This window comes from Equus asinus, chromosome 25, assembly GCF_041296235.1.
Source record: "Equus asinus isolate D_3611 breed Donkey chromosome 25, EquAss-T2T_v2, whole genome shotgun sequence".
NCBI classification, from domain to species: domain Eukaryota; kingdom Metazoa; phylum Chordata; class Mammalia; order Perissodactyla; family Equidae; genus Equus; species Equus asinus.
In genome coordinates this window covers 54,345,130-54,361,232 of record NC_091814.1, presented here as the reverse complement: position 1 = coordinate 54,361,232, position 16,103 = coordinate 54,345,130, and the positions used below count along the sequence as shown (strand labels likewise).

The 16,103-nt window shown below is 40.5% G+C and overlaps 1 protein-coding gene across 1 annotated transcript; it reads left to right on the top strand.

The window, feature by feature from the left end:
- Positions 1 to 4,745: 4,745 nt before the first annotated feature.
- Positions 4,746 to 12,757, top strand: C4BPB (complement component 4 binding protein beta). The gene is made up of 5 exons (XM_014828729.2): positions 4,746 to 5,233; positions 6,682 to 6,858; positions 10,556 to 10,649; positions 11,855 to 11,981; positions 12,559 to 12,757. The coding sequence occupies exons 1-5, from the start codon at positions 5,176 to 5,178 to the stop codon at positions 12,688 to 12,690; spliced, it is 588 nt and encodes a 195-aa protein (XP_014684215.2). The 5' UTR covers positions 4,746 to 5,175; the 3' UTR covers positions 12,691 to 12,757.
- The last annotated feature ends 3,346 nt before the right edge of the window (positions 12,758 to 16,103 follow it).

The following is a 16,103-nucleotide window of genomic DNA, read 5'->3' as shown; positions in this document are numbered from 1 at the left end:
TCAACTGAGTACATTTTAAAGATCTTATTGGCTTTATTTAACAATTCATGAATCGAGCAGCATCCTATCTAGCAGAGGGAAAGAAGCTCCAAAGGACTGTACAAATGAAAACTTCTATAGGCAGAAGGAGGCAGGACCAGGAAGTTATTCTAGCAAAGTGCTAATTGTTTCAGGCAAAGTCACCTTCCTTTGGGGGATGGCAGGGGTCTCTTGGGTGGATTACCTCACTAGTGCTGATCGGATAATTCTAGATGGACTGGTCAAGATCACATTCCTGAGAGAGGCTGAAACTGCAATTAGGTTAGGTAGCAAGTCTTGGTTTGGTGATGTGGGCTTAGCACAAGTGACTGCAGGGGAGGAAGACATTTTCTCTACCCGCTCTGGGTCCTTCTGGCCAGACAATGAATTAAATTCACATGAGACAGAATAACAGGAGAAAATTAAACAAAGCTTTATAATATGTCTACATGGGAGAGGCTCAGGCAAACTGAGCAACTCTGCCAACTGACTGAGGCTACCTGTTTAAGTATCTCCAGCTACAGACAAGGAAGACATTTGGGGTAGTGGTTTGGGTCTTCAAAGTGGAGGAAGGCAACTCACATGGAAATGGAAAAGCAAATGTTTGGTAAATAGAATTTTGATAAGAGTGAGCTTAGCAAGGATCCTCCCAGTCTACCAGAAACCAAAGTTATCTATGGTGATGGCCTGCCCTGGGGACAGGCCTTTATTTTAAATTTCTTTTAGGCAGTTAGTGGGGAACGGTTGAACGTTCTTGCTGAGTCTGAGCCTCTATTATCCTCAGCTAGAAATAGTCTGCATACCAGAGTGGCGCATCTTGGGGCGGCCTGCCCTGAACCCCATCAACTCCATTTTGGGCCTGTCGTCTCTTCTTTCCTGTGGGAAGCAGCAGATCTAGTGGAGCCTAGCCTCAAAAAGGGTAACGCCCTTCACCATGCATCCAGCCTGCTTTCAGAGAACAGCTTGTTTATCCCCTGGGTTTTCCTTATTAGTGACCTGCTTGCCTTATTGTTTACATCCAGTTTTCACTTCCTAGGCTTTCTCCTCTTTCATCAGTTTCCCTTTTAAAATTTATGGATGGGATGGGAAACAGTATCAGAGTACAATTTAGTAAAGTCTATTCAATGTTTTTTCTGAATTTAAATTCCTAGGTCATTTTACTCAATTGCTAGTTGACCCTTATTTTCTTGCATTCATCAAGAGTTTCAGATTAGAGTTGGTTTCAGTTGAAGTTGTCAGCATACCCGAAACAACTGCACCTTATATATGACAGAAAGTTACTCTCACCTACAATGAAGTGTGGAGATGAGCAGTTTAGGACTGGAATGGAGCTTCCTCAATCATCAAGGACTCAGATCCTTCTGTCATATTAACTCATCATCCTCCAAATATGTTATATTCTACCTCATAATACAATATAGCTGCTCAAGTACAAGAATCATGTCTACATTCCAGTCAGAATGATGGAGCAGAAAGGGGATATCAACTTCTTTTAAGGATATTTTCTAGATCTTGCGCTTATGCTCAGATGCCACTTGCCAAAACTTAGTCCTATGGGCTATATATAGCTGCAAGGCAGTCTGGAAATGTACGGGTTTTTTTTTTTAAGGAAGATTGGCCCTGAGCTAGTATCTGTACCAATCTTCCTCCATTTTGTATGTGGGATGCCGCCACAGCACAGCTGGATGAATAGTGCATAAGTCTGTGCCTGGAATCCGAACCCGCGAACCCCAGGCCACCAAAACGGAACACATGAACTTAACCACTATGCCACTGGGCTGGCCCCTGGAAATACATATTTTTAAATTCGAGGTGACCTTGTGCCAGCTATAATTGGGATTTAATTACTAAAGAAGAAGGATAGAATGGCTATTGTGAATGAACAGCAGTCTGCGTCAGTAGGTAATACGGACTTCATGGCAAGGCCGAAGGGCTCTAACAAGGCAAGCAGTAGTCTTCGTAAAGTTATATGGCCATCGCTTAGAGAGAGTGTTCTTCATCACGTCGGATCTTGCCATGGTGCGTGTCTGTGTTGACTCACAATCAAAGCTCATTCTACAAGGTTTCACGACAATTTCACCTTTTAAAAATGTATATTACTTTTATTCTCATGTAATCTGCATGAAGCCTCCTTTTCTGGCCCTGTTTTTTCTTGGTGAGGTAGTCGAGAAACATCAACTCAATATGTAAAAAATAATTGAAGAAACAATTTAAATCTTTTCTGAATTATCTTGACAAAGATCAAAGAAAATCCGCTCCTAACATCTGTAGAACTCTTTGAAATCATCTTTCCCAATTCTCCTAAAATCTTGCAACCACACAACACTGTGTGCGCCCTTTTCAACTCCCCACAGCTCTTCCCCCAGCCTAGGCTGCTGACTTTGGTATTTCCACCCTCCTCCCTCATCTCGTGGTCTCTTCCATTAGTAACTGTCTGCCCATTCTTTCATGAAGCAATCAAACCAGTCTGAGTACAACTTGTGTGCCTGACCTACTACCCCAGTTCTCCAAAACGCAATCGGCATTAGAGCAAATCGTCCTTCATGTTCAAAGGTCCAGAAGAACGTGTGATTTTATTATTTTATTATTATTTATTAATTTATCCAAACTTGGACACTCATAATAAAATATATAGTCCTATAATCCTTTATATGTAATTCCAAAATACAAAAAGCTTTGAAAACAAAGTTTTCTTCTAATTTATTTGACGGCAAAATCTGACCTGAGCTTTGTGAGGATTTTTATAGTCTCTATATAACACACTTAGTGTGAATGTTTTTGCATTTAATGGAGAAATATTAGTAAAACAATATTATAATCGATATAGTAACTTTCCAAAGTCCTAACAATTCTGAATCTGAAATAAGCCACTGAGACGAAGAATTATTTACAATTATTTCCTGTAATAATGTTGTATTTTATGCCCATGTTTGTGTAGGAGTAAACAAAATTGTCTTCCACTTCTTAAATTATTTATTGTACAACCATTATACACACTGATCCTGAGGAACATGTGTTATTACTCAAAACGTGGAACTGGGAGAGATCACTGGGGAAATTTTTCGGTGAATTATTGAGTATTGTCTAGCAAACCCTCTCTGGGGAGTATTGATTCCCTCGGGGTGTGAAATTTCGAATGACTCTCTGTTAATTCTGCTTGTTTACAACTCTGTAAAAGTAGAAGTTAATTTGTAGAAAAGGGTGGGAATGCAAATGATTCTTTTCTGAGAACAATGCAGATGATTCCTGATCATAGCAAAACAAATGAGTTTTGTCCAGCAAAGACTCAATTAATTTCCATCAGTTAGAAAAGCTGATTCCAAATATTAGAGTTTGTTGCCCTGTATGATATTAAGCAGTTTCGCATCATTAGGAACGTCGTTTCAGAATGCCTTTAGCAGACTGACTATATAAATCTCTGTTGCTCAAATCCTTTGAATTAGTTGTGGCATCTTAATGGTTCCCTCATTAATTAGTGAGTTGAGTAAAATCTTTGACACATTCATCTTATATTTACATGAGTGTCACGTTATTAACTTTTTGAAAATTACACTTTAAAAGGTGCTTGCACTATAGGGGCTCAATTATTAGTTGAGCAAAGACAAGATATGGAAAAACCATAAACAGAGTGTACCATAAGTGATAAATTGTCAGTATGGCTTTGAGAGGCTGTGGTAGTTTCTGGGTGACTGTGTTCTTCTCATTTACCCTACGTTGCTTTTATTCATTTGGCATACAATTCTGCTTTGCATTATGGAGTGCAGAGGAAGGGAGTACAAACCCGAGTGAGATACAATCGCCAAAATAGAGCTGTTAACAGGCTAGTGTGGGAGAAAGACATGAACAATCCTTACGAAGTAATGATAATGGGTGGGGAAGAGAATAACATTTGAGATCTTACTGTGTCCTTATCCTTTATATATATATATAAATATATATATATATATTTTAAGGATTGGCACCTGGGCTAACAACTGTTGCCAATCTTTTCTTTTTTTCTGCTTTATCTCCCCAAACCCCCCCTGTATACAGTTGTATATCTTAGTTACAGGTCCTTCTAGTTGTGGGATGTGGGACGCTGCCTCAACGTGGCCTGATGAGCGGTGCCATGTCCGTGCCCAGGATCCGAACCCTGGGCTGCCACAGTGGAGCGCGCAAACTTAACCACTCAGCCACAGAGCCGGCCCCTGCTTTATATTTTTTATGATGCTGTATATTTGTTATTTTATTAACACCTACAATTTTGTAGGAATTTTGCCCCCATTTTATAACTGGAGCACGGACAACCAGCTAACCGCTGTAATAGTCATGAACAAGAAGCTATGGGAGCCCAGAAGCAATTTCTTATGCTTTAATTTCTGAGATCAAAGCATTTCTCTCATCTCCCTCTTAGCTCATTTGGTTGACTCTGGACTCGGGCCAAATCCTGCCGCGGAAGGCCCACGGAACGGCAAGCCTGTTGCAGGCCTGGCTGGTGAGGACGGTGTCGCCGCAGAACGGTGGAGTTCTTCTGAGGTTTGGAGTCAGTCAGGACCAGCTCCTTGCTGAGAAGCCAGAAATCTGGAAGGTCAGAGACAGGTAAGGTTAGCTTACCTCTTAAGCTTTCAGTCTTGAGAGCCGCTTGCAGCCCTCAGATATCCGATATCTGAGAAGGGGGAGGAGGTGGCACCCAGAGTGGCGTGTTACTTGGGAGAGTGCCAGGGCTTGGCACCGCCTCCTCCACCCACAGTGCTAGAGAGAGTTGCGGAAGGTGGACGGTAAACGCTGGCAAATATTGACAGAAGTGAAGGCCACGCAAGACCATTTGGCGTAAGTCTGTTGCGGAAGGATAAGCCTGCAGTTCAAACGGACTGGTCAGCTGGATTTGCATGAACAGAACCTGGGCAATTTCTAAAACTGAGTTTTAAAACTGGCAGCTCTTTTACCAGCCCTGTGGGCTTTTGTGAAGTCCCTCCCTGTCCCAACTTCTTACAGCTGTTCTTGTTTCCTGTGGTAGGATTTTTTTCATTCCTTTCAGAGAAGGGAAATCAATATAACCCCTTCTCTAGGAGGAAAGTCGTTAGTCTGATCTTAAGCAGTGTTAGAAGATATATTTTGATCCAAACCAGGTATCTGGGCTGGGTTAATTCCAGCCTGGGACAAGGGATCGCTCACAAGATGTTTTTCCGGTTTGTATGCTATCTCGTGGTTGTGTGGCTGATTCCTGCCTCAGATGGTACGTATGCTTTTTTTCAAGCTCAGCTGACAAGACTCTTGATAGCAGTTTGTGGGTTATGAGGAATTCTATCTAGGATTGTAATGAAATTTAAATTAATGAAATTATTTCCTTTTTTGAAAAATCTCAAACTACTTAGCCTAATGCTCTGTACTCAATAGGGGCTTAGTAAATATTTAATGATGATTCTGCCCTGTGAAGTGAGTGGTCACCTGTTTACTTTCCCCTTCTGTTCTGGGAGCAAAAAAAGTACCCATTTTGGAATCTTGAGAGGTGTTGTCTGTTACAAACGCCAGGACTGCTATTTTGAAATCTTGAGAGGTGTTATCTGTTACAAACGCCAGGACTGCTATTTGGAAAGGGGAATGTTTCTTCAGGAATGGAAACTGATGGCTGAATTTGAGTGAAATTCCTCTTATCGTTTTGAAAACAAAACTTTGGGAATCCTTGGGGAGGGAGGGATACGGAAGCACACAGGCCTGGAAGAGTACAAGGAATCAGAATCAGTAATCCAACAAAATGCACTGGATGGGGAATCCTATAAGGGCTTCCTCACAGCGCATGGTGTGCCGAGTGACTCTGCGTTCTTTTTCCTTCCAGCAGAGAGCTGTCTGTACAGATGGAGAATAACTAGTCCTTGTCTTTTTTGTTGTTGTTGAGGAAGATTATCCCTGAGCTAACATCTACTGCCAGCCCTCCTCTTTTTGCTGAGGAAGATTGGCCCTGAGCTAACATCTGTGCCCATCTTCCTCTATTTTATATGTGGGACGCCGCCACAGCATGGCTTGATAAGTGATGTGTATGTCTGCGCCCAGGATCCGAACTGGGGAACCCTGGGCCGCCAAAGCAGAGCATGCAAACTTAACCACTGCGCCACCAGGCTGGCCTCAGTCCATATCTTTATTATTAGTATTTTTAGGAATAGCTGGATTAGTTCTCTTTTATACCCAGAGTACAGAACACTAATATGTTTATTTTTTATTCATATGACCAAATTCACATCTTTTTGCATTCTCTCCTCTTTTTCCACCTGGGAAAAACAAAACAAAACAAAGTAAAAAATGACGAGTAATATGTATATTTGGCAGGATGAAAGGGAAGAAAATATCTGCCTCAAACACAGGCTCAAGAATTTTGAGCAATGCTTAACATAACAGGATGATGAGCATGCTCTTGGTAATTTCCAGTCATGCTTAATTATCTTTAGTAAGTTCAAGTGCCAATTGTCACTCTTGTGCATGACCAAGACCTTTTCTGCCACACTTAGGCCAAACCAGTGTTTTCTCATCCTGCCCTGATGTGGTTTGGTACCAGGTACCAGTCCCCATTAAAAACTGCATTTGTAGCTCTAATTTCCTGTTTTCTCAATGAAGCCTGACAAAGTGTAACCATTGCTGTGGTGGGCTTCAGCCTAGCCCTTTCAGATCACTGCCTGTTTTCTTCTTCAGCGGGCCACTGTCCTGACCCTGTGCTGGTGAATGGTGAATTCAGTTCCTTGGGGCCTGTGAATGTGAATGACAAAATCACGTTTAAGTGCAATGAGGACTACATCCTCAAGGGCAGCAATTGGAGCCAGTGCCTAGAGGACCACACCTGGATGCCTCCGTTTCCCATCTGCAAAAGCAGTAAGTGTAAGAGAAACAAGCACAAATCCCAAAGATACTGATCAGCAGTGACAGCCTAGGCATTCGCCACATCCTTGTGATGCTTTCCTCTTTTCCACATCCGGGAAGGGTTTAGGATCTAGCACACAACCAGGAAACAAATGGAGCTCACAGAGCCAAGCCTCAACTCAAATGATGTATTCCAGTGAAATGAATAGCACCTTTTTCTTTTCTCAAGTAGGAGTCCTGTCCTACTTATGTCCTAGGTCCGACATAGGGTAGTTTGGGGCATGTGACTATTTTTTTTTTAATTTCAAGATAGTGACCTAAAGTTTTTATTTGAGAAATACACAAAAAAGGGGGTAACCCAACAACTCATCCATTACAAGATTATATGAAATAAGAGTTGAAATACCTCTTTCTATCACTACAATTCACAGCTCTCACAGGTAGTTATATGTGTTTATTTCATGACTTTTTTTATGTTTATGCAGACGTTTTAAATAAACAAATGCACACACACACACACCTGCACACATATATACCTACTAAAATGAGACTTTGTTATATATATTTTGTGCGTGTGTGGATGTGAGGAAGATTGGCCTTGAGCTAACATCTGTGCCGATCTTCCTCTGTTTTATGTGGAATGCCGCCACAGCATGGCTTGACAAGTGGTGCTATGTCCGCACCCAGGATCCAAACCTGTGAACCCTGGGCCACCGAAGCAGAGCACATGAACTTAACCACTATGCCACTGGGCCAGCCATCCATACCACATTATCTTGATTACTGTAGCTTTCTAGTAAGTCTTGAAGTTGGGCAGTGTTAGTCCTCCAACTTTGTTCTTCTCCTTCAATGCTCTGTTGGCTCTTCTGGGTCTCTTGCCTCTCCATATAAACTTCTTTGTAGACATCCATAAAATAACTTGCTGGGATTTTGATTGGGATTACATTGGAGATTCAATAGCGATAAAAATGAAAAGAGCTGAATCTTGACAATATTGTCTTCTTATCCATGAACATGGAATACCTCTCTGTTTATTTAGTTTTTGTTTGATTTTGTTCATCAGAGTTTTAGAGTTTTCCTCATGTGGATCTTGTATGTATTTTGTTATATTTATACTTAAGTATTTAATTTTTCTTGGGTGCTAATGTAGATGGTATTATATTTTTAATTTCAAACTCCATTTGTTCATTGTTGGCAAAAGCAATTGACTTCTGTATATTAATCTTGTATGCTGCAACCTTGCTATGATCACTTATTACTTTCAGGAGCTATTTTTGTTGATTCTTTCGGATTTTATACATAGACAATCATGTCATCTGTGAAGAAAGACAGTTTTATGTCTTCCTTTCCAATATATATACATTTTATTACCCCTTCTTGCCTTATTTCATTAGCAAGAACATTCAGAACTATGTTGAAAGGAGTAGTGAAAGGGGACACCCTGCAAATATATTTTTTGGAAACTGATGAGTAATGTCTCTATTTGGCTGGATCAAAGGGGAAGAAACATTTTGTCAGAAAGTAAAATGTACAGCAAAGTTACTTTAAGTGAGACAGCATTAAAATGGTAAATTATAGTTATTGCAATTAGTATACCATTAAAATAGCTAAGTACTGACACAGAAAAGTAAAACCGTTTATTTTAAACTAGTGGGAAAAGTCTGTATTCAATGGTAAAGGGATTATTATCTAATTAGAAAAAAACAAAGTTAGGACTCTACTCACACCTTACCAAAAATAAATTCTGAATGGATTTAAATATATAAATGTAAAAAGCAAAATTACTACATTATTAAAGAAAATATAAAAGAATATGTTTATTATCTTGGAATGGGGAAAGTCTTCCTAAGCAATAACATAAAGCCCAAAGGAAACCAAGAAAATGGGCAGATTTAACTAGATTTTAAAAATCAAGCTTCTATATATTAAAAGACATCATAAAAACTAAAAGACGTAATAGACTTGAAGAAAATATTTGCAATATATTTGATGGTGAAAGAGTTAATATTTCTAATGTACAAAGACCACCTAAAATCAGTAAGGAATAGACAACCCAATAGAAAAATGGTAAATCTTAAGCGTAGACAACTCCAAAATTAACCCCAAACAGCATTTACAAAAGGATATTGAATGTTACTAATAGTTATGGAAATGTATATTAAAATTAGATACAAATTCTTTGCTGATCAAATTAGCAAAGATTAAAAAATCTATTTCATCTCTTATCTTTCAGGATATGAGGGGCTATGAGAGCCACTTCTGTCAGTGACAGAAAGTGACATAACTCTTTGGAAGTATTTTGGCAGTAGCGTTAAAATAATAAATGGACGTGCAGTTTAAAAGCACCAACCATATATGCTTATTTAGGGACTTTGGGGTTACTTAAAACATATGTATATACTCAGTGCACATATACCAAATGCGCATCTGTATAAACTACAAGCATCTATCATTTGCATCATTAGCTCAACACAGGTTTAAAGTGCTTATTTCTTCCAGGCCTTTTCTGTTTTACTCTCCTTTAATTCAGTAGTTCCTACTCTAGCTCCCGAATGAAGGATCTCTGTCTTTTTGTGTTAGTTCATTGCTCAATTCTAGGGGAAGCTCCCTAGGTTCCTAAATAAAGCAGATTCTTTTCTGTTTAGACCCAAGATCCATGTCATCTCCTTCAGTTCAAAACTACACTCCTAAAAGCCACGAGAAGAACCCGGTCTAACTGGAATTCTTTAATCAACTCGTTAAAGTTCGTTTTTCGTTTCCTCTATACAACTTTTGAACTCAGTTTTTGATCTTTTAAAAATTACTTATTAAATGCTTAAGTAATCATCTCTGTTGTAGAAAAATACAGAAAATAAAAGAAAAAAACATTTAATTACCTACAAACCTACCACCCGGGGATAACAGAGTGCTGTGAAATATAATTTTCAGGCTTTTTTTTTCTGTTCATATATAGTTTGTATGCCTATGTTTTACAAAAATAGTGTTATATTATACATACTCTTTTATGCTTTGCTGTTTTTACTAGACTATTTGTTTTCAAGAGCTTTATGTTTCAATAAATCTACATTTACATAATTATTCTTAATTTAGCCTTTAATCTTGATCAACATCTTTGGGCTCAAACAGTCTCAGAGCTGAAAGGGAACTTAGGGATAATATTATCTAAGCTGCTTGTCTTATAGGTTGGGAAGGAAGCCAAGGAGGAGGAAATGGCTACTTTAGCGCCACGTGGTCAGTGGAAGAGGCAGAACCGACACAACATCCAGAACCTCGTCCAAGCCTTTCCCACAGTTTTACAGACTCCCAGTTCTGTTCTCCTTTTTTCTGCAGCTGTCATATTGCACAACTGTGTCCCACAGGGGATGTCAACATGCATCTGAGCTCACGCTATTTATCTCCTGTCTCAGGGAGTTAGTCCTTCCACCACTACCTATGGTCTAATTTTTCTTTATTTGTACACTGACAATTAGCATCTCTACAACTTAAATTTCCTTTCCTCAAGCTCCAGCCTATCAGAAAGTACTCTTTAATTGCTAGCGACTCAGAGGGTAAGCCGGGGGAGGGGGCCTGTCCTGACCGGACAGAAGGAAATGAGTGGAGAGCACGTCCTCAGGTCCCGCCTGTGCTGCTGTGACGAGGCCGGTGCTGGCATGGACGGCTGCACTTGGACTGCACAACTCTCACACCTACATTCATTCCTGTCTCTCAGGACACTGTGGCCATCCCGGGTATCCAGCTCATGGCTGTTTTAAAGGAGAAGACTTCACCTCAGGATCTACCATAACTTACTACTGTCAAGAGAAGTAGGTATACGCAGCCTTTCAAATGCGGGATCTCGCCCACTGACGGGGAGCGTTGTTTTTGGGAATGACCCAGTTTGTCTCAAATTAGTCCCCTGATTGCCTCCTGCTTCAGGATTCTGAGCTCATTCTGATTTCGAAAACTGCTTTAGCCCACTGCCAGCTCTCCCCAGTCCCTAGAAGACAGACTGGTCCTCCTATTTATCCTAATTACAGTACCGTTTTTTTTTCCTCTTAGTTAAGACAAGATAAAATATTAAAAATGTGTGTTTTTCAAAAAAATCTCAGAACAAAAAATTCAAAGAAATACAGAACATGCGGAAGTGCAGAAATAGAAGAATTTAAAGTAGAGATCATTTTTTAAAAAAAATTTTGTTTTTCCTTTTTCTCCCCAAAGCCCCCTGGTAACAGCTGTATATTTTTTTAGTTGTGGGTCCTTCTAGTTGTGGCATGTGGGACGCCTCCTCAGCATGGCCCAATGAAGAGTGCCATGTCCGCGCCCAGGATCCGAACCTTCGAAACCTCGGGCCGCCAGAGTGGAGCGCGGGAACCCAACCACTCGGCCATGGACAGGGCAGGCACCCTAAAGTAGAGATCTTTAAAGCATCCTGTTTAAAGTCCAACCTTCGTTTAGAGTGCCTGGTCACCCACCTTACAGATCTCCTAGTATTTTTTTTCTCTTGCCTCAATCTTATTAACTCAAAGTCATGTGGCCTCACTGGCATTTCAATCTTATTATCTACTTCCAAGGACTTTGCCGTCAACTCTCAGGTTTTTCTGATTAAAATCTGCAGCTCCTTTTTAGCCAGTTCTCTAAGATTTATTTGAGGGCTGTCTCTAGCTTTCTACTCCTTTTTAGAGCATAGATGACAGATGCTGTTTTTAAGTTATTGAATGATGAAGTTCTTCTTCCCTCACCCTCCCCACCCAAAAACTGTTCGCATAAACACACATATTTAGAATTTCTCACTTCTCCATGTTTTACGGGCTGACTCATCATTTGGGTCCTCTCCACCCTGAAGGAGAGCAGTTTTGCTTTATTACTGTATTGCAATCCTGAGACAACTTAGGCATGCTTTCAGGTTCCGGGGCAGGGAGGATCCTGTCACAGTATGAGATACTGAAACACACTACACAAAACCAGCCTTGGTTGCCCAGTTTAGGAGTGGGAAAGGCAAAGTGTTCCTGCGATTCTAATTTCTGTTCAGGTACCACTTAGTGGGCACACGGGACCAACAGTGCGTTGACGGGGAGTGGAGCAGCCGGCTTCCAGTCTGTGAGTTGATCCAAGAAGCTTCCAAACCAGCTCCACAGACCGAGTGCGAGAAGGCACTTGTAAGTAGAAGGCTCTTGGTGGTGTTCACAGCCATATCTCCAGGGCCCGGGTCGCTCCTGGCACACTCTCAGTAGACATCTGTTCAGTTTGGGATGTCTTTGAGCGCCTTGGCCTGATTGCAGAATGTGGCTCATAAACTGTTAACTCCTACTTTTATATTTGGAAGCTCCCGTTCTCCACCATCAGCACAATTACCTCATGAGGCCCTGTTGGCGGGCGTTGTTGTCTCGTGTACTTTATACCACAAGGTGCATAAACTCATGTCTTAGACTTAAAAATATTCCTGTGAAACGTCTCTAAAATTCTTCTGGACTTCAAAAGGCACTGAACAGATCAATTTTTGTTGAGACTGCTCCTTTAGTTTATATTAATTACTGGGATAATAATAACTACATTTAAGCCAGAAAATTTAAGTGACTTATCATGTTGAAGACCCAGGTCTCTGCTTAAGCCAGCCCGGCTCTGAGCCCCGGTCAGGGACCAAAGCACTATCTCCCGCCCTCAGAGTGGATAGCTAGGTCTCAGTTCTTAAGTTGTAACTTAAAAAATTTCTTCTTTCTGCCGCTTGACTTTCAGGAGAGTGAGGAACTTTGTAAAGCCATAAAGAGCTATATGCAAAGATTACAGGAAAACGGCTTAACAATGGAGGATCTAAAATATTCTCTGGAAATGAAGAAAGCTGAGTTGAAGGCAAAAATGTTGCCCTGACATTGTAGCTAAACCGACTGGGTAATTGAAATACACCTTTGAATAAATTTTTCTCTTGGTTCTGAAATTGGTTTCAGATTTGTCTCTCATTGGACTGAAATGCAACTTCTTAGTAACCAACTGCAGTTGTATAATGCACTGTGTGTGTGTCTTTGCACTGTTTGTGTGTCTCTGCACGTGTGTTGTGCTCAGAATGTGGAAATGCCCAGTGTGGTGGTTGTTTGTGTTTAAGACCAGAATTAGCAGCACATTAATGGGGAGTGAAGGGTTTAATTTCTTGTCTATAAGGAGAATAGGAAGCTCGAGTTACAGCTAAGGGTGTGCCTGGTATTTTAATATGAGACATGCATGATGAGGCAAAAATTAACCTCAAATTAACCAAAACTTATGAGGCAAAAATTAACCTCTGGTTTTGTGAAAATAGACTCGTAGCAGTTACATTCTTAAAATGACCTATTGAGACAAAAGTAGAATTAGCACCCAAACTCTTTCCTGGATGTCCCCTACATCCTGTTTATGAAGCCAGGTTTCCAAATATCCTGCAGTAATGTTGCTTACTGTCTTTTGAGTGAAACCCAGCCCTGCGTGGTAAATGTGAGATGGTGCAACTTAAGCGAATCTATTTTCTTCTCCTTTTTAGAGGGCAGAAGAAACAAGAATCCTAAGGTTTTCCTGTCAAGATGTCATAGTGAGCCAATATGACAAGCTGCTCCCATCTCTCACTGTGACCTCTACTGAAAGCACATAGGAAATCTGGGTAAAAAACAAACAAAATACATAGAAGAGCTTGAAATGATGGAAAAATCTCTAGGTGGAGTTATGAAGGAGAATAAGAAATGGACTCTCAAATAGCCCAGTCTCTCAGTCGATGCAGATATGCATGTAGACATCATTAATTCAAGGTGGTTAGAATGAAATAAACACCTTTCACTGAACGTCATGCTATTTGGGAGCTCAGATGTGAAGAGGATGACTTCCATCTGGGAGGAGGAGGAGGCAGGGAAACTGTCAAGGAAGGAGTCCCAGCTATTTGCGCCTTTAAAAGTGAGCAGGATTTAGAGACAAAGATTAGGGAGGAGGACATTCCAAGTGGAAAGATTTGAGAAATGTAGTAAGAGAGTCACAAGCTTTTAAACCATGTAAATCCACTCCTACGATTAATCTAATAGGAGCAAAATGATTTTTGATTTGAAGCTGTTCATTACATACTAGCAAGACCTTGTGAAATATTCAATCTTAGGAAAATTTTTAATAAATTATGGTACAGCATATGCAAAGCAGCCTTTTACAGTGGTAATTATGAACAGAAACGTCTTAAAATATAAGCTTAAGTAAAAATAGAATAGGGAATAACAAGTACTTACGATTTCTTTATAACCTTTATTCTTGTAGAAAAGGACTGGGTAATATTAGGCAGAGAAGAAAACGGTTATCTTAGAGTGATGAAGTTACAGGTCTTTATTCTCTTAAAATTCTTTAATGTTTTAAATTGCTTTTAATCATTTTTTTTAGACGCATTGCACAGAAGCAGGGAAGATTGGGCATATCTAGGGCATAGCACATGGCCTGGATTGGCCTGGATAAAGCACGGGAATGATGAGAAGGAAGGCTGCAAAGATACATTAAAGCCAGCTTGTAGTGGGTTTTAAAGGGCGTGTTAGAGAGCTTAAACTTTATTTGGTAGGCAGTGAGTAGAGATGGGAGAATTTCAAGCAAGGAAGTGATAAGAACAGAACACGGAAAATTTCTCTCACCCCAATATGCAGTACAGGTGGAAGCAGGAAGAGACAGGACCCAGGATGGCCTGAACTGGTTTGGTGGCAGCAGAAATAGAAAAGAAACAGCAGACAGGAGAGACATTGCAAGATCAAATAAAAACAACTTGTCAACTGGTTGAACACTGGAGGATGAGGGAGGGGAAGTGTTTAAAGAAGAGTCCAAAATTCCATTCCTGGGAGCCTAGATTAACATCGGGGTCAGAAGGTGGCCTGGGCAGGAAAGGAGTAGTTCTCCTTGGGATGTGCTGTATGTAAGGCGCTTGTAACCCAAAACGTAAGTCTGAGATGAGGAAGGCAATCAGAGATAAAGATGTCGTTATGAGGCAGTTCTCTCATAGGGGATAATTAAAGCCATGAGGGCAGGCAAGAGAATTAAAGATGCGAAGAGAAAAATTTTAAAAAAGAAGAACCTGAGTTGCATCTATACTTAAGGATGAACAGGAGGAAGAGGTGGTGACAAGAACTAAGAAAGAGCATTAGTAAGAGAGGGGAATCGGGGAGGTTTAGGGTAGTGGAAGTCAGAGGAGGGGAGAGTTTCAGAAAGGAAATGATCAGCAGTTTTAGCAGCTGCGGAGAAATCGTAAGAGATGAGTTAAAGAAATTTTGAATTTGGAAATAAGGGCGTGCCTCAAAGGGGAGGTCAATAGGGCAGGAAGGAGCCAGACTGGGGACAACAACAGGAGGGCAAGGAGCGACTGATGAGAAGGAGTCTTTTGAGAAATTCAGCATCTTGTTACAGAAGAAAAATGGATGTTGAGATTTTAGCAAGATTGAAGGAACATTTCAGAATGAAAGACACATGGAAAATAAGGAAGGAAAAGAGCAAATCTCTTCTGAAACAGAAGTGAATAAGGAGAGAAAATTTGAGGTGGATAGAAGATAATGTAGAATGATTTTTTAGCAAAATAGGAGGCAAGATCGTCTGCTGAGAGTGAGTAAGACAATGTGGCGACCTGGAGAGAAAAATTTGGAACAGTCACTGTGGAAAGTAAAGAACAGGGCTCCAGTAGATTGGGAAATGGTATTCTGAAGACCCAATTTTGGTCGTGGTTTTGCTATTTCCTCCAGTTTAGGTCTTGTATGGTATTTCCTCCAACCTAGCTCTCAAGACTCTGCACAGTCTGGAATCCTCCTCTACGCCCATTCTTGTCACATTAACCAATCAATCTCATCTTTGTGACTTGGCCCATCTCTCTTTATCTCTACTATCTTTCTCATTTTCATCTAATAATTTCCACTCTTCAACTCTCATCTGTCAAAACTTCAGCTGTGGTTCAGCTGCTTCTTTTCTGAAAACTTTATGGGACTTTTGGTCTTTATTACAGAAAAAGTGCAGTTGTCAGGAAGAATTGCTCTTTAATAGCAATCTCCTGAGCACATAAACCTTAATCCTGAGGATTAATAGCTTAATTGGGTAATGTCAGGGTTTCAGATCCTTCCTAGATCTATGTGATAACAAACATGGCCAGTCCATCATTGCGTTCTCCTGAGTAGCACTCAATGATAGACCAACTTCTGGAGGTCATTCCGTGCCCAGCCGTCAGTAGTAGGGGTGGTGGTGGTAGTTAACATTATATATTCCAGGCAACTCAGCAAATGTGTTAAACTCCTCGCCTTTTATACTTGCTTAGGGTG

Coding starts and splice junctions, on each gene's coding strand:
- C4BPB (XM_014828729.2), top strand. CDS start 5,176: ATGTTTTTCCGGTTTGTATGCTATCTCGTGGTTGTGTGGCTGATTCCT. Junction 5,234..6,681: donor GCTGATTCCTGCCTCAGATG/GTACGTATGCTT, acceptor TTTCTTCTTCAG/CGGGCCACTGTCCTGACCCT. Junction 6,859..10,555: donor GTTTCCCATCTGCAAAAGCA/GTAAGTGTAAGA, acceptor CCTGTCTCTCAG/GACACTGTGGCCATCCCGGG.